This window comes from Hippocampus zosterae, chromosome 15, assembly GCF_025434085.1.
Source record: "Hippocampus zosterae strain Florida chromosome 15, ASM2543408v3, whole genome shotgun sequence".
NCBI classification, from domain to species: Eukaryota; Metazoa; Chordata; class Actinopteri; order Syngnathiformes; family Syngnathidae; genus Hippocampus; species Hippocampus zosterae.
The window spans coordinates 7100206-7121972 of NC_067465.1; the positions used below are offsets into that span (position 1 = coordinate 7100206).

Here is a 21767-nt window from a genome sequence, read left to right on the forward strand (position 1 = left end):
AGCTGTCTTAAGGCAGTAGGCGGGGGACACCCTGTACCGATTGCCAGCCAATCGCAGTGTTTTCTTATGTGATATTGTCATGACTGGAATAGTTGTAGTCGGAGCAGCAGCGTGGTTGTTATGCATCGATACTAAGCGGATCCTGAAATTTACAAGTAACACTTGTGGCTTTTCTGAACAAAGAGCACCGCTACTGTGACTCATTTGGGTGACTCAATTTGACATTTAGTGACGTGTGCAAGCGTCGCCGATGGTGTAGTGCAGAGGTGTGCAAACTACGGCCCGCGGGCCGAATCCGACCTTTTGGTCTTTTTAATCCGGCCCGCCGAAGGTTGGTCCACAATTAAGGTTCGATGTGAATGATTGCATTCATTTCAATTGGACTTGTAATGACAGGCATTTCACCGCCAGGTCGCGCATTGACTTGAAGTTGCAGAACAGGGGGCGGGGGGATCTTTTCGACCACCCAGGACCTCTCTGCATCGCTCGACTTCTACTGGTCTGAAAACAACCCATCGCACATTCACGTTCATATTATACCAGACTTTGGAAGAGATGAAAGCCGCTTCCAAAAGGCAGTCAAGGTAATTCCTCTCGAGTTGAACAGAAGTGACGATTCCAAGGTCCTTCTGCTTGTGACTGCCTCCGAGCCAGAAGCGTGAAGAGAATCCGACAAATGGTTCCCGTGTCGTTTGTCCAATCCGGCCCAACGTGATACGTCAAGTTATGAAACTGCACGGCCCACCCTGGAAAAAAAGTCTCTTCTTCCTTCCGCAGTTCCTGCCGCAAGGATTGGCTTCAACGTGAGCGCGAGGCTTTCCCCAGAATCCTGTGCAACTCCGGTGACATGAGGTAAGGTTTTTCTGGGCTTCCGTCGTTTCGCTCCAAGTCGTCACCTAATTTGCTTACGGGAAGGAAAGCGGGGAGAGGAGAGGCAACGGGTCGCCATACAGACATGGAAGGCGACGGAGAGTGAGAAGGGAAAAACAGGTGAGGACAAACCTCAACGACCTGAAGCGCATTTTGAATGGAACGGTGGCGGTGCCGCTAGCGAGAGAACGTGAGCTTGCTTTGTCTTTTCCCGTGAGGAATGCCATAGCCGTGTTTTTCGCGCGAGTTGTCTGCTTTCCACCGTCCGAAAATACAGACGCGCATGTATATTCGCTTCCTTGAACGGCGATTGGATGACGGGCGTCAAGGTGACAGGTAGCGGCCGGCTGCGCAGTTGCCTGCTGATCGGGTGGGGGAATATTTTCACGCAGAGGTGCCGTACTCACAGAAGCAGAGGAAAAACGTGTTGACGCACATGGCGTAAACACCGAAGAAACCATCGGCGATCAGGTAGGCGCCCAGCACGGTTGTCTGAGAAAGAAGTAACAAAGGAATGCTCACCTACTGTTGACCAAAAGCTACGGTTTGCGGGTCGAAATGGCTGCTGGGAATTACCATGACAGGAACCTCATAGTAGTGGAGATGGGGGACTTCCTCCTGGAAAAGAGCAATCTTCTTGGTGAGCGAAAGCAACGTTAACACACCTGAAACATCGATGGGGGGGTAGAGGGGGGGCTTTTGTGTGATTCTCCACATGGACCGTTAAAAAATATAAATAAAAAACTCACGACTTACCGACTCCTCCTGCTATCATTACCTTTCCCAAAAACAACAGAAAATCAGTTACTCTGTCCACAACTGCAACCCTGGAGAAGACAGATTTTAAAAAAAAAAAAGGATGTCAATAAAAATGGATGGCACCGTTGTCGTGCAACTACAGCACAAGCAAATTATATATACACCGGTGTATATATATATTATATATACACACACACACACACACACACACACACACACACACACACACACTGTATATCAAAAAAATGCTCATTTTAAGTTTACATGGGTCATTTAAATCCAATCTTTCCGTTTGATGATTTTTAATATTCTGAAGTGAGGAAACTATGCAATAATCATCATCATCATAATGAGAAAAGTAACATTCATCATGAGAATGTGAAGAAGAGCGCAAAAGACTTTTTCACGGCACCGAACGATCGGGCCGGATCGGGCCGAAGCGAGCCTGACCTGACCACGTTCCTCATGAGAAGGAAGAATGCCTCTTGAGCCGACCTCAAGAAGTTCTTGCCATCGATTGCCACCTAATGGAAAACATATCATCAATATTGTCTGCAATCACGGCCTTACCCAGAGCCGCATCACATCGCGCTCCATGAAACTCACCATGATGTAAGCGTTTTGGTTCAGGTAGCGAATGAATTTTTCCAAACACCAGAAACAGCATGTGAGGCAGCACAGGATAAATCTGCAAGGGCCGCCGTCAACCCCTACAGGGACGCAAAAGCAAAAAGTCAGCTGCGAACGGAAGAAAGCCTACACTCGCTACAGGAGCACTGTATGGAAGGGTGTCAACCTTTTAGTTTCTTCTCCAAGTATTTCAGCGTCATCCGAAAAAGACGGGCAACCGAGAGAACGAGAGCCCCAAAGGCCAAAGAGCCCGTGTGATACCTGCACACAGTCCGAGGTGGACAAAAGTTACTTTTCGTTCCAGTTGGACACTGGTTCGAGGAGTGGTGACAACAAAATTGGTGGTGGTGGGGGGTGAAGTTGAAGTTTAAAGAATCTCTCTCTCTCTATAGATATATACAGTATAAACACACACACACACACACATACATTTTCTGAGGCTGTCTTTGAACGCCTCGAGTCGAACTCGAGAAGGCACAGAGTCGGACACAGACGCGTCTGCGTTTGTCGAGACTGTTAAAAGCATAAATAAAGTGTACGTTTTTAAAAAGACATCACCACAGCGCTCCTTTTTCGGAGCGGCAACATGTATCTACATCTATTTAAGCTATATTAGCCTACTATCAAAATCGTTTTCCATTTCAATCATTTTTTTTATAAAGCTCCAGGTAGCCACTAGATGTCGCTCCAGAGCCGCGTGTTGCCGATCCCCGGTTGGTGAATGTACGTCACCCAACCAGAAGCGCGACTTCTCAAAGCATCAACAAAGAGATGCGCTGAGCAAAGAGAATCTTAGCACATTGCTCGTTGCCTTTTTGGCCTCCACTTGATCAACGTGAGCCGCCGGGCCATTTCTTACAAGGCTGTCCCAATCCCGCATATTTGTCCGACCTGAGCGCCCTGCCGAAGGACGACAAGAGCGGGCAAGGAGGGATGTCCTCAGGCTTCCTCTTGGCCCAGTAGTAGCTGGAAAACGTCCCGGCGAGCGTGCATTGTTCCAGGGCCGAGCCGAAGTTGACCAGCCATAGAAAAATCAGCAAGTTGGCCATCTGGAGCGGGAAGATGTAACGGTGGTAGGCCGTCTCCCCGCCGTAAAATGCAAACAGGCACTGAGAACCAGCGCACGCCTTTTCTTTGGAGATGTCGCTTCTGTTGAAAGTCTGCCGCGTGAGGGAACGGAAGAAAGCGGTTACTGCAAAGATTAGGGGGGGGGGGGGCTGCACGTTTTAGTGTTGCGGTTTCTCTAAGGGCTTGACGCTATTCTTTTCGTGCTATTCCAAACTTTTGAAAAAAAAAGTATCTTTTGATGAATCTATTTGGATCGAACTGACCTCAAACATTCTCAGGTAATACCAAAAAAAAATAAAAAATAAACCTCCATTTCATACTGTCTCTTGACAACAAAAATGGTTTCAAAGAATCTCTGAACTTGCAACTGGAAACGAGATGCTCTTACCTGCGGGTTGCAAGTGCTGTTGTTATGCGGACAGCTTCCATCAGGGCACACCACCTTATAGACGGCGTCACCCGAGGATGCCAAGTAACTGGTTTGCAGCGTCAGTGAAAGAGAAAGATCGATTGAGTGGCAAAAGAGCCGCATTGACCGCAAAGGCAAAGCACGTATGAGAGCGGGAGAATGACTGAGAGAATCTCTCGATGCTCGAACAAAGTCTGCATTGCTGACGATCTCCGAACCCCTCGACGCCGATTGTCGCGAATTGGGACGGAACCCCAGGCTGAGGCAAGCGTGAGTTTCGCTGCTTTGCGTTCGGACGTGATACGACGACGTCCTTTTTGGGGCCGCTCGACTGGAGACTTTGGAGACTGCGAATTTGGATCGTCTGTCCAATTTGAGGTCAAGATAAAAACGTCCATCCGTCCATCCACTTTTGAATCCGCTTCTCCTCACGAGCATGCTCCCGGAGCCTCTCCCAGCCGTCTTGGGGCAAATGAACATGATGTGTTTGGACGGTTGGGGCAAATTTAACGGCAAGCTCTTTTTTGCCATCTTGGACCGTTTCTCAAAGGATACACAGCGGTCACCGCCCAGTAGGAAATACAAACAGTCAGCAAAAGAAACGTGACGAGCGGGTAAAAGAGGGTTGACATGACGTGGCCGACGGCTCTGCAAAAGAGTCAAAGCAAATACATGTTAGCAGGCAGGAATCGCGCCCCCCCCCCCCCCCCATTCAGATGGACATACTTGCTGGCCTCTCTAAGCAGGGCAATGGCCAACTTGACCCTCCTCCTCATGATGACAAGGATCAACAAGATGGAAACCTCCGTCACTCCGAGCGCCACCACTGGGAAAGGCAAAGCGAGAACAAACGCGACCTTGACATGCGTGCTCGTTGATGTCCGAGATGAATTGTTTGCTCATAGAGTTGCCCGCACGTCAGGATTGAGCTGAATGACAGAAGGTGGAAGAAGCCAAGCGCCACTTACGTACATAAAATGATCCAAGTTTCTCTGAGCTGCAGATAGACTCCGAGATCCGTCTGCAGTCCAACTTGCGCAATGGAGACGTCAGAACCTCGATTGTGTCCCAGTGCGGCGAGGGCCACCGAGCAGTGCCACAGACCTACGTCGGGAAGGCTCGGTGAATGCCACTCCCAGCTCACAATGTGAACACCGATTGTAGCGAATCGGCCGACGGGCGAAACGTACCATGTGCGAGGAGGAGCGTGACAGTGATGACGGTTGCCCACAACATCAGCCCGGCTGTGAATCTCAGCAGTACGATAAAGGCCAGGCTAAACAACAAGGACACCGCTAGACCTCTGGGGGGGGACACGACAACAATGAAAGACATCAGCATCTGAAACAATTCGGAAACGCTCAGCCAAGTCGTCATTGCTAACTTGTTCCCACGACATGTACGCATGTTCTGGACCGACAACGGGCCCGTTGCGGATTTCTTTTGCGGGTTCGGAACACGAGGCGGCCAGCGACCGCTAAACGCGGTACTAGATGACGACGCAAAGGAAGCCCCCTCACGCCTCCCTTCGGATATCCTGCTGCGGGAGAGCTTTTCTCAAAATGACACAATATCACTGCCGGATGATGTTGCGAATTCCGAGTGACTCTGCGAAGCGTTGGCTCCGTTGCTACATCCGTGAAAGTCGGACCTCAACTTGCACCGCTAGCCTTGCGCTCTGAACGAGTGAACTCTCAGACAACCCCAAACTCAAGAAATGATGTCCGCCATCACGGGTGACACAGAACCGTCACGAGATACGGTGACTTGAGCTATGATCCTCAAAAGCGAGACGGCGGTGAAGGAATTCCCAGGACATCATACGTGCAGTGGCTGCAAATTCCGAGCATGCGAGTTACCCAACAATCCACGGCCAAGACTTGGCGTAGTCTTCCACGATCTTCAAGGCCAGCTGCCGAGGCTCGGCGAGTCCTCTGATGCCTCTGCAAAAGGAGCGGGCAGCCATCAGTAAGGAATCACTCGCCACCTCAACCCGAGTGAGAACCTGCGGAGCCTCCTCGCAAAAAGAAGGGGCATCAGCGTCAACCGCAATTCTGAACACAAACTCTGCCAGCTCGTCATTGCCGGATTTTTGGTTGGTCGTTTCTTTTAAACCGCCACATTATTAGCCACAAAACGGCCGCGGCTACAAATTTGGAAAAATACTCTTGCCGCCGTGATAGCTTTGTTTCTTGTAAAAGGCATAAATGCATAAACAAGCTAATAGAACTGTCAAGAAAAAAAAGATGTTCAGTGTTAACTCATTCAGTACCAGCCAAGTCTGAAAAGACGTTTAAAAACGTCTTTGGGAGTGAATGAGTTAAGCGACTGGATCGGATAAGAAAACAAAAATAGCTTATTGCTTTGAAACAAGCTGCAAACTGGGCAGCGTGGAAAATACGGCGTACTCGGCGGCATCTTGGAGCTCGGTGACACTGCGCGCCGTTTCAAGAGCATCTTGGAACCTCGTCTTATTGGCCACCGTCGCCGTCCCGTTACGAGCGATCACATCTGGTAGACATCGTTGGAGAACTGACCGCGGCACACACACACACACACACACACAATTTATTCATGTGATGTGGTGTTCCGAAAACCTCATCGATTGTGAATAAGGTGACAACAACGAGAGTCATTCTTACATGGTCTACTTGGCACAATCACCGAGGGACAATCCTCGTCTCGCAGAACCTCCGATAGCGGCTGCAAGAAGAAGCCAAACAAATCAAATCAATATCAGTCCAGGCCAAGATGCGGATGGACTTGGATGCGATGTCGATTGGGACCGGTACCTTGTCAGGGTTATTAAAACCAGGTTTGCAGAACTGGCTGTAATACTGCCAGGAACCGTTGCGCGCTTTGTGCTCCCGTTGCATCTCGGTATAAGTGGCAAATTTGTCTGGGCACCGTGACACGCACATCTGAAAGCACAAGACGGTTGGGGAACCATCAAGTCACTGAGCTAAACACGTACACATACACAAATACCATACTGGCCCCAATAAAAGACGGTGTTTTTTTGCATTGACATAAGACTGAAAAAGTGGTGGTCGTCTTATATTCGGGGTCAAGACATTATACCCATTCACGACGCTAGATGGCGCCAGATATCATTGAAGCGAATGTTGAACTTGACTCCCCAGGCCAAAGTGAACCCCTGCCAAAAATAAAAATAGCAGTAGCACGAAGAAGAAAAATAAAAAAGTAGCGGTAAGAAAGAAAAGAAAATAATAGAAGCGATACGTAGCGACAATCTGGAGAAAAGTGGGCCGAAGATCGGCCAGGTTAACCGGCAGCTGAGGAGAAGTTATGATGTAATTTACATTTCAAAAACCAGATGTCATTCATTTATGAATGTGATTGCACTTTAGTTTACATAATTAAATCTTCAGATATTAAGATTTGAATGAGGCAAAATAACATGTTTTTTCTCACAAATATATTGTTATAAACATTTGTTTCAGCTGTACTGTAAGTATTTTCTGTATAAAAATTAATTTGGTGTTCAAAAAGTCTTTTTTTCGAACTTGATTCTTGAAAAAGAGGGCGTCGTCTTATAATCAGGGCCGTCTTATATTCGGGCCAATACGGTATTAATTACGTGTGTGTGTACATTTTGAACTGTACAACTAATAAGAAAAAAAAAGAAAAAAAAGAGTTGAAAAGTCAATAGACTGCGATTGGCCAAACTGTGTTGCTATTGTTCTGTGGATCTGACACAAGCAAAAACAAATCGATCAGTCAATAAATAAACAGCAACAGGAAGGCGGGGTGAAGAGCATACGCCGCCGTCGTCGTCCATCATTGAAACTGAGGCACTTTTCAACGAATCCCGTTTTGCCGTTCTTACCTGAGTTGTTGGGCACCGCAGGTTGATGAGAAGAGAAGGGTTGGCACATTTCAAGATGTTGAAATAGAAGAGAACGGGCTTCTTCCTGCAAAAAAAACGCATCGTCGTCATCATCATCATCAACTCGGCATTGTTAGCTTGAGTTCACCAAGGCACTCCAATGTCACTTGATGAAGTCTTGCCTTTGGCATGCCCACGAAATGCCATTTATTTTGCCTCATGTCCCTTTTGTGGCGCATTCTTGTCTTGTTTTGTAATCGTATCTCCTCCCAGTTCAGACGAGCGGACTTTCCTACCCATCTGGTCGGCTTCCGCGTCCAATCCTGAAGTGTTTCCGCCTAAGGTGGCGTGTTTAGTGTCGTCGCTGGTGTTTTCCTCTTTCAAGTGACTTTCTCTTCTTCCCATTTATTCAACTAAGCCTCATTTTTAATGAATGGTTAGAGTCTGTCTATGGGGGTTACCCCCTCACCCCCTCCTCTTCCCACCTCTAAGATCTCGGAGCGCCAAACAGCAACCCGTCATTCTGTTTTTTTTAACTCAGTTGTTATTGACCATTGCTGGGATATTGTCAAGGCGTTCCGTGCGCAAATATGCATCGGAAGTAATGAGATATGAATGACTCACGCATTTGCGGTTCCCTTCTGACCACAAAATTCTCCGTAACTATTTGTTGGAAGGAGCACCTTCCTGGGGTCACCGTGGAACCGGGCTGGAAAAAAACAGAGCAAAAGATTTCACCCCCAAATGAAATGATGAGCAATGCGAGCGAGCATGAAACATTTTCGGAGTTTTCCGTTTGCTACATTCCCAATGTACACATCGATCTCGAGATTTCATTGACGATATGCAACAGGGGGTGACAATTCTCCCATTCAGGCTTGAATTAAGCGCAAGGCTTGCAAACTTCCTTACTGCGGTGATTCGCCCATCCATACATCTGAAATGTTCACATTTGTGTGCGATCACGGGGCGGATTGGGCTCTCCCACCACAGGGAGGAGGAGTCCCAAGCTGACCTCCTGACCTCCAGAGGTGGCGAGAGGCCACGCCAGCTCCTTGAGCTGAGAAAAGTAACACTCGACTGGACACTGAACACTCAATGGACTCAATGCAAGTACCGTCTCTAGGGTATTCAGAATATTTGCCCCCCTCAATGCCTTTAATATGCCCCCCCCCGCCCCTCTCTCTTGAGTGGAAGGAGCTCTATAGGGGTGCTACAGAGCCTTTAGTTAAAATCATCGCGTATGCCAACTGAAAATGATGGAGCTTATCGCCAGGCAGGCAAACTTTGGGGGAGTTTTCATCCAATCGGTCCTCAAAATTGCAACGGAAGTTGATGCCGTACAATCTAAGAAAGGCGCGTGTGCCGAAGAGGACTCACCCACTATTCCAAGGGCACCGTATGAAAGAACGGCAAGGAGAAAGATCCAACAGCAGAACACATCGGTGTAGCTTCTGTTGAGACAGGAGAAAAGGAGTCCGCCGTCTGTTTCTTTCTACAAAATTCGGACGTTAAACAGACATTACGGGTCGAAGCGTTCAACGAAAAGTCTCTCCCGCGAGGCCCAAGACCTAAAATACAGCGCAACGCGACACCGTGCAATACAGCGACTTGATGAACATGAAAACGCTCAACGTGAGGCTGAATCCCGTCAAGTGGCGCCGAGCGGCCTTGATCACGAGTACGAAGGACTGGCTGACCTTTGATGGACAGGACCCCTGAAGAAAGGATCAAATGGGCGTGGCTCACCTGAGGACATGAAAAAGATAAAAACCTCAACCGCAACGGAATCATCTGCGGAAAAGGGACGCTTGACAAAAGGAAATGATTCGGAGCCGGCGGATTCGGAGCCGGCGGAAAGGCAACCGTGCCGTGGCAACGAGAATTATTGTTGTTATTGTACGCAAAGCATGTTTTTAGAAACGTAACAAGACTACGATCTACTTTTCTCGACTATCTGATACGATACTATCTAAGTCAATTGCGGTAGAAGGCGGGCTGGTCCCCAAGTCAACCTGGGGGGGGGGGGGGGGGGTAATGGTGGTGCGGGGCGGGGGTGACTACAGCCTACGCAACCACCAGTCTGACATCAGCAAGAACTCAACTCAACTGTATTTATCGAGCACTTTCAATGTCCAGGCTTGACTGTAAAGTACCAGGATGAGGAAGAGCGGCGCAACAACAACGAGCAAGGAAACGGCGTCAGCGCCTTGGTGAAATAGGCCGAGCTCAGGTAATCCCACAGCATTACCCGAGCGTTAATGCACTCTTGAGCTCATCTTAATCCGAGTGACGACTAAAATAGGAGCAGGTGGTTCCAGGAGCAACTCCGTTGCTGGGAGTCAGACAATTCGGTACTGTGGATGGTGACGCTTTTGGAGAGTGGAGGATACCGGGCGGGAAATGACGAATGACACATTAGATTTTCCACCTTCGATTCCCCATCTTGCCGTCATCCAAAAGAAAGAAAACCATGAGGAGTCCTCATCCTCAAATCGTCAAGTTACCGCGAATGAAAAAGTTGAGCGCTAGTTAGCGTAGCGAATCAATTCGCTACCATCGAGGTGTGGCGGTGGGCTTGTTGAATTTGAAATCCGAAAAAGAAAGCGCTGCAGGTTCTCATACGTAGGCCAACAGGAAACAAACTCAACGGGCAGCGTTGAAGTCCAATCAAACGCCGTCACCTTCTTCCAGTCTTCCGCCATCCCTTTTCCAAGCTGCTTTTATCCGCATGTCCGCTTTCGTTGGCCTCGCCGAGAAAATGCACAAATTGAACGTTTTGTCAGTGAAGCAGCACAGCTGCCATTGGGACTTGGGACAGCCGCAAGAGTGTCCCACGAGCTACAAGACAGCTTCAAACAGGAGCGGGAGAAAATGGCTCAAGTCTCCATACGCAGTCATTCATTCAATGAGCTTTGCAACCACAACAACAACAAATCTAACAATAATGAGCCTTCAACCTAGTATTTCAGATTGGGACTTGTTGATATTAAGGCACGTTGAATGAAATGCGGTTTTGTCCCTTCCAGAAAATATTGTTGCTCCCTTACTCACCATAGAAGTGCTCAGCTTCATTGACTGTCGTGGCTTGAACAGCGGCCGAGTTGCTGGAGGCGTGCCGCTGCCGCGCCATGCTTGCCGTTTAACAGCCAGAAGAGCGGATGGATCGCTGAGTTCACGGATTACGTTTACCCCCCCGCCGCTACCCACCACTTCTCTCTCTCTCTCAAACTACCGCATACTTTGTCACGTTTGCCTCTCACCGTTCAAATCAGTCAATTCAAAGCATTTGAATACCTTCAAAGCATTTCAATACCCAATTCCCGATTGCTGGTCTCACATATTGTAAGTAAAAAAAAAAAAAGGTCCAAACCACCCGGCCGACCACCCGCAGTGGCCAAAGGCAACTGAAGCCATGCGACAAAATTATTTGGAATGATCAGACAAAGATTTGAGTTCTTTTGCATGAATGCCAGACGGACATTTTGTTTCAAAGAAGCGCCCATCAGCTCCTTAATGCTTTTAATAAACTGCATTAAAGGATTCCATCTCTCCGTTTGTAAAGAAGAGCCATCCACTGAAAAACAACGAACCCCTCAACTTACAATACGATGACGGCGTCCAAATGCTTCCGGGTCGCATTCGGTGTCCTGAGGAGCGAGAAACGTTGGAATTTGAGAGACATGAGAAGAGCCCCGCAACTATCCGGAGTACCGGGAAGAAATAAAGGAGGGCAAAATGAGAGGAAGAGAGGTCAAGCTGGCACTTGTGTGGCTTAGCCTTAATTTAGCGGACTTTCTGGCAATTTTGACAAGGCCGCTAATTAAGGGCCTCACGTCACGACAACTTGCTTTGTATTCTATCGCGGCGGTGTCGGAAGGCAAAAATCCCAAACCGATGATTTCAAATGTCTTACAGGAAAACGCCAGCAGATGGCAGCAGCGCACCACCCAGGACAAGATGAGGCGACTGTGGGCCATTTGGGAAACTGGGATCGACTTCCCGAGGCCCGTCGTTCATAACGTCTAAATTGATCACTTCGTTTGCCTCGTTTCATTCCCGAGTCTGAATTAAATTCGCGTGCGCGCGACATGCAAACGCGGGATGTTTTCTCCCCCGAGAATTTTCATCCCGAGTCTTCGACCTGGCCCGGATCAACAGCAAATAGTTTCAAACGGTGAAAGCTCCCCACTCGGGTGACGGTGGGAGCTCATCCCCGGGTGTCATCATCGGGGTGTCACCCAGCGTTCGGTCGTCCGCCGAGACCTTGGATTCGTTCAAAAGATGACCTGAATTGTGCCGTCTTTTCATTCTCGCTTTGAGCGGCTAAAAGTACCCGAGTTGTGTTTGCAGAAAGCCTTTTGCCTCCACTCTCTGACGTCAACTTTTCGTGCAAGCGCGAGCCATGCCGCGCAGACATATCCCAAAGCAACCACTGTGGTGTCGCGTCTTAGAGAAAGCCCGTGGAGCACGCATTCGCCAGTCGGCTCATTTCAGAATCCAGCTGAGAGTCGTCATCTCTTTGGTCGTTGGCTCACTCGGAGCTGGCAGATGTCGCTCGCCGTGTCGTCAGGATGTTCCTGTTATGGAGTTTGGGAGGTCACAATCGCTGCCGCTTCACGCCGTCTCTCCCAAAACGCACTTTGGCTCGCGTTCGGCATCGCGTTATCACGCAGTTAACGGCAAAGTGAAATACTGCCGGAACTCATCACGTGAACGCGCCATCTGGCCCGTAATTGCATCCTCTCAGACTTGAGCCATTTGACGACACCGCTGGAGATTTTGGAGCATCGAAACCGGCGCTCATTCACGTCACCGTGTTGGGTCTTTCCACCCCAGATTCGGCGAACCGGCTCGAATCGTCGTGGCAAAGTGACGCGGAATCAATCGGAGATTCCGCCGACGGTTCCGAGACGACGTTGCCCAGGTGGATCGATTCTCATTCGAATAATCCGGGCAACCGCGGAACCCTGCGTATTTATCCGGGCCCGCAATATGCAGTATAATCGATGCGGGCCTGCGAATTTGCGCGGCGACGGGTCGGCAACCGCGCCCCTCGCCCACAGACAGCTGCCCCAGCAAACCACAAGCGAAGGCAGTCCGTCAAGACACTGAAAAAATACTCACCGGTTGTGGGTAACATCTGGAAGCTTAGGTGACATGGTTCATTCTTTTATGTTTGAGCATCGTATGATTTCATGCTAGTGTAAGCTTTTGTTAAATTGTTATTATCATTTTATATTCAAGCATTATTTTCTTTTATGTTAATTACCTTAATTATACTCTAATACGTCCTGAAATATTCTTATGTTGCTTACATGTGATTGGGGAAGAAAAACAGGAAAGTGGGTCGTTACCGGAAGGGGGAGTGTTCTTTGGAGAGTTAGCGGGGGAGCGGTTGAGAAGAAAAAAAATAAAAAGAGTAGAGCTGTGTTCAAACGAAGTCGTCCTCTCCTTTTTTTGCCCATTCTAAACGTAGAGCAATCCATTTAAAACCTACGAACCCCTCAACTTACACTAGGATGACCGAAATTGCACTCTGGGAAAGTTTGGCAAAATTGTGGCGATGATTGCGCCTTCACTGCGAGCAGCTCTTCTTCTGGCGCGCGGCAAGTACTTTTGGTACGCTACCGCCACCTTGTGGCCGCGCGGCAACAGCATTGGCCCAAAACAACGTCGCCAATCTTGTAGAACGGGGGATTTGGAGTGCCGGTCCGAGTTCCAATGTTAAGAAAGACAAGTCGCACCCGAGTACATGTGAGAGGGGCGGCCAAAGGCGTGAAAAAACAATTTAGACGAGCGGCGTGGCTCTCCTCGGCAAAGGAAAGAAAAACGGGTCCCGCGAGTGACCGGTCGAGAATTCACAAGTGAAAAGGACAGACACATTTTGAACAATGAAAAGGAACAGTCGCTTCATTTGTATATTAGAATTTTCCTAACGTGCTACGAGGGCCCCGCCCATCGAATCGCGATAATCCGCGGCCGCGCACATTTCAACACGCTTCGACGAGTCAAAGCGTTTCCCTTCCATCATCTCGAGTATTTCAGGTCAGCTCGGAAACCAGGAGAGAGAGCGCAGACCGCAATTGCTTAAAAAACAGATTATACACAAGTAGGAGGACGGCGTCTCGACTGCCCCGAAAGCAAAGAGGACTCGATCTGAAGCGCTGACGTGAAAATGGAGGACGTCATCGCTCCGCCGCCATTTGGGTCATCCTCTCATCTTCACGTCATCTCTGGCCTCAGTCCTTTTTTCGGTTCCGGCCCTGGAACGAGTCCATCACGTTGAAGGCTCCCAAGTAGTGACCGAGCAGAAGGCCCTGCTTGACCGGGAGGACTCTGCGGAAAAGGAGCAAAGAAAAACACCGTCAGAGGGATGTCGTGACGACGAGTACTCAATCAGGACTTTGGAGACATTTGACCTGGATGCATCCGGCAAGTTGCAGTCTGTAGACTTCAAATAAATGCCCAATGTTCCCAAATGGATCCTTTTCCTGATTCATTGCGCGAGCGCTAAAACAATCATCGAAAAAAACATCACGAGGGCTTTGCTGAGTAACTCAATTACTTTTTGGAAGAAGTCATTTGGAAAGGACAACTAATGACTCGTTTTCAACTCTGTTGTTGATATTACGCTCCAAAAAAAAAAAAAAAAAAAAGAAATTAGAATCATTTAGACATGATTTTGCGTGGGCAGGACGGTTCCTTCCAGTCGGGAGCTTCTGGAATTGAAACTTTTCAATGTTTTCCCTCTGTTGGCGTCGCTTTTCTACGCAGCCACTAAAAAGGAGAACCGGACGCGACTTTATCGGCGGGCTAACCTCCTGGCTAACGGGGGTTGCGCAACGCGGGATGGTCGGCCTTGGACACGGTCAATATTGACCGACGTTTGAAAATGAAGTCAAATAAAATCGCTTGTCCAAATGTAATGGGGTCTTCCTACCAAAATCAGTGGCGGCTTTCGGCTATTGGAGGACCGACACCCTCGGAAACCGAGACAATCACGCTTCGTGCGACAAGCCCTTCTTCCAAGTCTGCTTTTAGCGGAATTAAAGAGCAACGACGGGCGAGGCGCGAGCCCCATTAGCATGAAGCGGAAAGCTTTGCCAGACACAATAATGGCTCTCTCCTCCGACAAATGGCCCACACGGAGACAACGAGAACACGGCACGGGTGAAAGCGTTCTCATCAGAGGCAACGCACGCGGGAACGCAAAGCGCGCACGCGCACCCGAATGCCGAGGAGGTCCCCGAGCCACCAAGGAAGCAGGCGTCTGCAAAACTCGCCGGGCGATGAGAAGACAAAGAATCAAGACGAGTCAGGGCGACCAATCTTCCTCAAAGCTTCCGTCCGGCAACGCCCCTCGGCGCTCTTTGCCGACTCCTCGACTTATTTTCCAACGGCTGAAGCATCTGAACATTGAACTAGCAATTAGTCAGAACCTGATGCAACATGCCAGGCAGCCGTTTCGACGCTCGTGTGGTGCTCCGGTTCCTCTATTTTGTCCCCTGAAAGAGCAACTACGAAAGCCATAATGTGGCTTTTCAAAATGAGGATTCTTACTAAATTCACTTGCGTTGATTACTATGCAAGACAATTTGGGGCCCGCCCCCCCAAAAAATCCTTGCAAATCGATTGGTGCAAATCCGACCGCAAACAAATTTCCAGCGAATGTTGTCCTTTCTCTCTCTTTTTTCCTTTTTTCTTTTAATTCTAACACACCAAACCTCACAAGTTGGGGGCTGGGGTTTCGGACAGCCGCGCTACTGGTTTGGCCACGGCGGACACGTCTCATGTTGTTTAAGCCGCCGCAAGCGCTGCTCCCGCTCGGGACGTTTATGCGAAGGCTGAGCCGCGCGGCGAATGAAAGGGAACGTTTTTTTGTTGTTTTTTTTGTACGGCACGTCCCTCTCAAAACGCAGGCCAAAGACAAGCCGGTGACGAGCGGCCTTCCCGCGGGGATGACCCTTACCTGCGCTTAAGTGCAAGATATTTTTTGAAAATAAAAAATCGCATCGCCTTCGGGGGTTGAAGAATTATGCGGGGGGGGGGGCATTCAGTTTCAAAGAGGCGCCGCTTTGTTTGATTTGGGAGACGTTCATTTTGAAGCCACAGAAATCGGGTTTGTGGAGAACGAGCCTTCCGCCTGCTTGTCCGGCCCAGAGGCGGAATCTGAGCCGCCTTCGGGAGGAATACTGCGTCGTCGCAAAAGGCGAGACGATTTGAAGCGGATGTGACCCGAGGACCCCAAAGACCACCCACGACACAAACTGCCCGGTGCCAACATCTCGCGCCGTTGTGACGGATGTCTATGGATTTGGATATGCTGTCGCGAGCCCCCCCCACACCCCCTCCTGTGACAATGTCGCGGTGCGGCGTGGAAGTTCCTTCGCCAAGGTGTCAACTGCTCACGGAGGTCCGAGAGTTGCTCCAATGACCGATTGCTCCCGACTATCCGGCGTGCGGGGGCGTTAGCCTGCAGCCAACACCCGTCTTTCAGACGTCCAATTGATCCAAACATGGCGGCCGACGACCCCCCAACGGCCGATTTGCTTATAACCGTCCTCCCCTCTTCACGCTTCCCATAACACGGATCGTTTGCTTCAGCAAAGCATTTCAACACAGCTATAGAGCGCGGACAAAGAATCCAGCAATCGTGCGTCAAGAAAAGCGAGGCCTTTTATCAGCACCGCTTTGGAAGCTCGAAACCAGTGAAACAAAACCTGACCGCTGCGGTGAGCTCCCCCCCCCCCCCCCCCACACACACACACACACCCACCGTAACTCCTTTCGGTGCGTCATGGGCAGAACAATTTCATGTGTAGAGGGCCGCCATTTAGCCAGCAATTATGGCCTCGCCGCGCGCAGCCGCGGTCCCTGAGAGCTCCAACGAGTCACATCCATTATCGGCCAGAAGGGCCCCGCGGGTCAGCGCCCCCCCTCCCCCCACCCATTTTTTATTCACCAGAGACGTTTGCGCTTGCGTGTATCCGTCTATGTTTACGCGCGCGCACGTAGAAATGGACCACATGTTTCTCCAAAGGTAATGCGGAGAGAGATGAGAAAATCACGTTGATCCGTTTCCTCGGAGAGGGGGGGCTACTTAGTCGGGGGTGGGGGGGGGGTGGCCCACTTCACTCTCGCACACACACACACGACATCCATCTCACACGATAGCTTATGATATGATACGCATGACATTTGTTTTGGGCAAAAAATTGGACTGTTCACATTCCAAAGGGGGGGGGGGGACGAATAAAAATCTTGACCTGCAGCGTCAACATGGCCTCCATTCAACTCACTTTCTGGGGAACGTCGAGTACATTTCCCCCCCCCCCCCCCCGTTTTGCAATTATTAAAGAGCCAGCAAAGCGTCCGAGACGACGGCGAGCCGTTTCCATTTTTGAAGCAAAGTCGGTCGTGAAAGCGGGCAAAAAAGCGGGAGAGACTAACCTCTTGAGAGCGGCAATGATGTACATGCTCTTGGGCATCAGAAGAAAGACCTGCTCCGTCAGGACGGCATGAACGATCTTCTTGGCGACCTGACGTGGATCGAGGATCGGAAGCAGTCTTGGCCATCTGCGGAACACCACAAGGTAGGGGGTCAAAAAGCTCCCTGCGCTTTGGCCAAAGTAGGCGAGGTCACCGTAATGCCCACTACCAGCGCAGCGCCATCTACCCCCCCCACCCCACTTTCACTAATACGGATCGGTCCTCTGGGTGACGATAGACGTGGTGTGGAGAGCGTGAGCAGAGCAGCCCCGTCAAGACACCTTACTTTGTTCGACATCCATCGAACATTCCGGTGTTTATGAAGTAAGGGCAAACAATGGTGGTCTTGATGCCGTCGTTGCCATTCGCCAGGAGCTCCAGACCCACCGATTCCGCAAAACCGACTGCTGCAAACTTGCTGGCGCAGTAATCTGCAAGGATTGGACGAGAAAGCGTAGGTCACAAAAAAAGAAAGAAAGAAAGAAAGAAATTGACCCTCAAACAGGGTCAGTTGCTCCTTTCAAACATTCCGTTCGCACGGCGAGCGCCGATCGTCCGTGCTTGGGATATTCGTCGACTTGCAACGCGGCGGCCGGAAGGAATTGGACTCATTTGGAAGTCAAACTCAAGTGGAAGCCCACGTTGAGCTCCGGATATCGACGCATCCGCACAAGACCGTCGTCTTGTCAGAGTCGAAGAGGCCACTCCCTCCTCCACTCGGGACAGCACCTCATCCTCGTCCACGCGCGCGCATCTGCTGGCCCAACATCCCCCCCCCCCTCCCCACCCCCCACGTCGCATTTTTCTTTCGTCAACTCAACGTTTCAATTTCTCTTGTATGAGGATGTAAGGAAAATACAGCTTGGGTGCTTTATTATTATTATTATTATTATTTATTATTATTATCTGCTGTGCGCCGAGAGGGAGAAAGCAAAGCATTATTGCTGGCACACAAAGCTCGGAGGGAACGTTGTTTTCGGGGGGGGGGCCAGCTTTCGACCGGTATTTTTCCTTCCCCAAATGAGCTCGCCAAATGAAAACTGCATTTTGTTGACTTGAGTTATCTCGACTGATATTTACATTTGCTTGATGATCTGAAACACTGACGTGGGGAAAGTATGTCAATAAATAAAATTTTTTAAAAAAGAATCATAATTGGAGAAAAAAAAAGGAAATACTTTTTCTTGGCACTTTCTAAATTCTGCTCCATGAGATACAAATGTTCAGGCACCTTGGAAAGTCAAACATGGAAAAATTATGATCAGTGGTAGTCTTAAACTACAGCCGGGCAAAGAGGCGCAAGCCCCCACCCCCCCACACCCCTTCGCCCCCCCCCCCCCAAAAAAAAAACACTTTATGAAAATGGAAAAAAAAAAACTCCAATCCAATGGCAGAGAGTGGACAGCTGCGGCGCATTTATGACAACAACGATTTGTCGATTTCCACAGCGCAACCGCATCACCGCCGCTCGCTGCCAGCGGCCGCGCGTTTGATGAGCTCGCAGCGAGCTCGAAAAGAGACATCTGTGAACTCTTGGCGCAGTCACGCTGCAGCACCTGGCGCGCACGCACGTCACGAGAAAGACTTTGCTCGCGGGAGAGCGCACCTCACAGGGGGGTGGGGGGCGGGGGTCCTTCCGCCTCCCGACTGCACTATGTCAAAAATACATTCGGACATGTCCAAATCCAATGGCCATCGTCCGTAGTGTTTTGGTCGCCGCGCTCGACCGAATTCCAAACAACAGCAGCCAAATGACGGCCGAACACGGTCGAATCCATCTGCTCGCTAAAGTCGAGTTGATGATTACACGAGGAGTCATTTGAACGATAAGCCATCGATCAAAGGGTAAAATGCTGACGTTGCGTCCGTCTGTCCGAGCGTCGGCCGGAGAACAAAGTGCGAAGGGATGGCTTTGGAGAAGTCCTCTTCACTCGGAATGCTCACCGTTACTTTGAGTTCACCGGAGCGCGGTTTCTCCCGAGATCAGATCATGTCACGCCTCATCATCCTGTCAGTTTTCACTTTCGAAATCAATCGATACCAAAATCTCGAAAAATTCCAATCAAATAGCGGGCGCAAATTGGAACGCGTTGTCACTGACCCAAAATGGCGGAAACCTCGAGATGGTGAAATGAAGCTCGTGTTCGCCTTCCTGAACGACACCGGCTCAAAACAGCGCGTCGGTGCTTGTGCTGTTCTGCTAATAGCAAACGACCGATTGGCGGCTGTCGAGGGTTTGCCGGCTAGTTTTTTGGCGTTCACTTGTATGCTAACCACAGAGGTCAAGTCAAGTCAGCAGTATTTCTCGAGCACTTTCAAACAGCCATCGCTGCATACAAAGTGCTGTACATGGAGCGATTTAACATACACAATAAACAGTAAGACGAATCCATAATAAAGGCGGTAGAAAGCACCAAGCAGTAAAATCAAGAACAAATGTGATGAAAAGGCGGTCGTAATGGCGCCGAGTGAAAAGCAAGGTTCAAAGCTTGGGGCTCGTTTTGAACTTAGAACCCCAAATGAGGTTTGCGGGGACTGGCTGGCAAATGGGTGCCACGTCAGTGCCATCTGAACACACGTAAAAAATTTTTTTTTTTTTAAACGTAGCATCAAAAACTGAAATGGGATGGTGTACCTGCCAATCCGTTGACGCTGATGAGTCCTGCGGAGCTGGCAATGCTGACCAGATGGCCGTGATTATTTGCCATCATGGCGGGAAGGAAGGCCTTGTAGGTCTGTTGGGGCAAAAAAAAACAAAAAAAACAACAAGAACAAAAATCTGTGTGAATGAGTCAATTAGGCAATTTCCTACAAGCGACGCATAAGCGAGACTGACCCAGAAGTGCGCCATGACGTTGACTTCCATTGTCTTTTCGATGAGGGAATCGGGAGCATCCATGAACTTTTTTCCAGTCACGATGCCGGCATTATTGACGAGAATGCCGACGTCACCCACCTCCCGCTTGACCTGAAGGGGGGAGGGGGGGGGGGTGAATCATTGCGTTAGGATGATGACATGCATGATTGGATAATTTGGGGTGTGGGGGTTCTAGAGAAATTTAGGTTTTTGTAAAAGGAGAGAAATGGCCTTTTGGGGGGGGGACGTTTCTGGAAAAAATCTTTCTTTTAATAACAAAAAAAATTAAATGGAACAGTGTATAGAATACTTGCATGCCTCATAACTAATTCATTGATGAATTAAATCATGAAGAAAATAAAGCTGTGGTTGCAATATTGTGTACTTTCAAAAACCTAAAAGAACTAAATAGCGTCATGCAGAGACTTTAGTACCCCGTAAAAAGGGGGCGTGGTGGGTGTATGCTCCGATCCTTACCTGGTCCGCCACTCTGTAAACCTCATTTTTGTTACTACAGTCACAAATATAGTTGTGAACTCGAAGGGCCCCGTTGCTCTTGGCCAATCTGGCCGTCTCCTCCATGCCTTCCTGGTTGATGTCCCACAACACCACAGTAGTACCGTGACTCGCAAACTCCTCAGCCATCAGGCGGCCGATTCCGCTGCCGGCCCCCGTGATGAGAACGACCTCACCGGATATGTTCTTCCTCTTTTTGGGTAGAAAGCAATAAAGGAAGGCTTCCACGTTGTACCAGATGGACAACAGGATGACTCGGAGGGTTTCCAGAAAAAAATTCATTGTTAGCTGACGCACCGGTCTAAAACATAAACAGGACAAAGAGAACGACAGAGTAAGTCACAAAATGGCGAGTTCAATTTGTTTTTCGAGGGAGTCATACTTTTCTGACATTTTACTTTTTTTTTTTTTTTAGGGTGGGGATAGAATTAATTAGTGAAAAAAAATAACATGACCAAGAAAAAAAAGGTCAAAGTCTACTCGCAAGTTTAGTTTCAGAAATAATAATGAAAAAGGGCGCCTCCGAATAAATGACTGCGTCAATAACGGAGGTGTATTTATTTATTTATTTATTTTTAACAAACGCAAAACCGTTTTAGCGGTTGACACGAGACCGGCGGCGTCCGGACCCCTCCGAAAGTTTGCGCTTCGACGTGCACAACACACGAACGCCCCGACCGAAGCCTTCTTTTGTTCCGCTAGGACTGTTAGGTCAGAGGCAAACGCACACAAGTCGGATGATGGCTCGCTTCTCGGAAAAGCCCAAATCCACACGCGAATCAAAGAACAAGTACGTGGAAGTCCGCGAACGTACCGCGGCTGGCGGGGTCGTACGGCAGAAGTAGGCGCGGCACCGCAAACTGATCCGCAGGGACAAGTCACCTAACTCAAAGTCGCCTCTCGGAGTGCGAAAGCCCAACTTCCGGATGTGACGTCAGCGATAGGGCAGCTGGGGGAGCTCAAGCAAGTGGGCGGTGCCGGGCGGGTCACGTGACGCGCCACCGCCCCCACGAAATCGACATTCGACCTCGTCTTCCGTCCGCGGAAGGCACACCGACGGCCACCGACTGCCGCCGTTCGCCACTTTGCTCTTTTTTGGCCAACGTGCGACACTTGTCACGTTTCCGCGTGACACCGCAAGTCCCATGATGCAGCGCTCCTCCGCCCCCTCCCCCGCCAGTGCAGCGGTCAGGCGGGAACCCGGCTGCCATTGGCCCAAAAGATGAATCCATGTGTCCGTTGAAATAATACAACATCCTTTGTTCTTTTTAATCCCCAACAAATGACACGCAAAGAGATGCGCCTGTATGAATTGC

At 49.5% G+C, this 21767-nt stretch overlaps 2 protein-coding genes across 4 annotated transcripts; both read right to left on the reverse strand.

Annotated features, from left to right (window-relative positions):
* Positions 1-253: 253 nt before the first annotated feature.
* LOC127616506 (choline transporter-like protein 5-A) lies at positions 254-13347 on the reverse strand. 3 transcript variants are annotated; one of them, XM_052088130.1, is made up of 23 exons: positions 13114-13347; positions 12714-12797; positions 9287-9335; positions 8967-9040; positions 8211-8295; positions 7587-7671; positions 6529-6657; positions 6379-6439; positions 6145-6268; positions 5596-5679; positions 4927-5039; positions 4709-4840; positions 4463-4562; positions 4292-4384; positions 3716-3803; positions 3151-3419; positions 2426-2520; positions 2236-2339; positions 2080-2153; positions 1627-1697; positions 1447-1535; positions 1278-1362; positions 254-896 (listed from the first exon to the last, which is right to left on the reverse strand). In XM_052088130.1, the coding sequence occupies exons 2-23, from the start codon at positions 12727-12729 to the stop codon at positions 799-801; spliced, it is 2118 nt and encodes a 705-aa protein (XP_051944090.1). In that variant the 5' UTR covers positions 12730-12797; positions 13114-13347; the 3' UTR covers positions 254-798. The 3 variants fall into 3 exon arrangements, with proteins under 3 accessions (XP_051944090.1, XP_051944088.1, XP_051944089.1); XM_052088128.1 differs by lacking the exons at positions 12714-12797; positions 13114-13347 and adding an exon at positions 10641-10779; XM_052088129.1 differs by lacking the exons at positions 12714-12797; positions 13114-13347 and adding an exon at positions 10271-10624.
* A 134-nt stretch (positions 13348-13481) lies between these two features.
* Positions 13482-21381, reverse strand: LOC127616509 (epidermal retinol dehydrogenase 2-like). Its single transcript, XM_052088132.1, has 7 exons — positions 21266-21381; positions 20413-20752; positions 19915-20046; positions 19714-19813; positions 17365-17509; positions 17040-17165; positions 13482-13925 (listed from the first exon to the last, which is right to left on the reverse strand). The coding sequence occupies exons 2-7, from the start codon at positions 20731-20733 to the stop codon at positions 13829-13831; spliced, it is 921 nt and encodes a 306-aa protein (XP_051944092.1). The 5' UTR covers positions 20734-20752; positions 21266-21381; the 3' UTR covers positions 13482-13828.
* Positions 21382-21767: the final 386 nt, after the last annotated feature.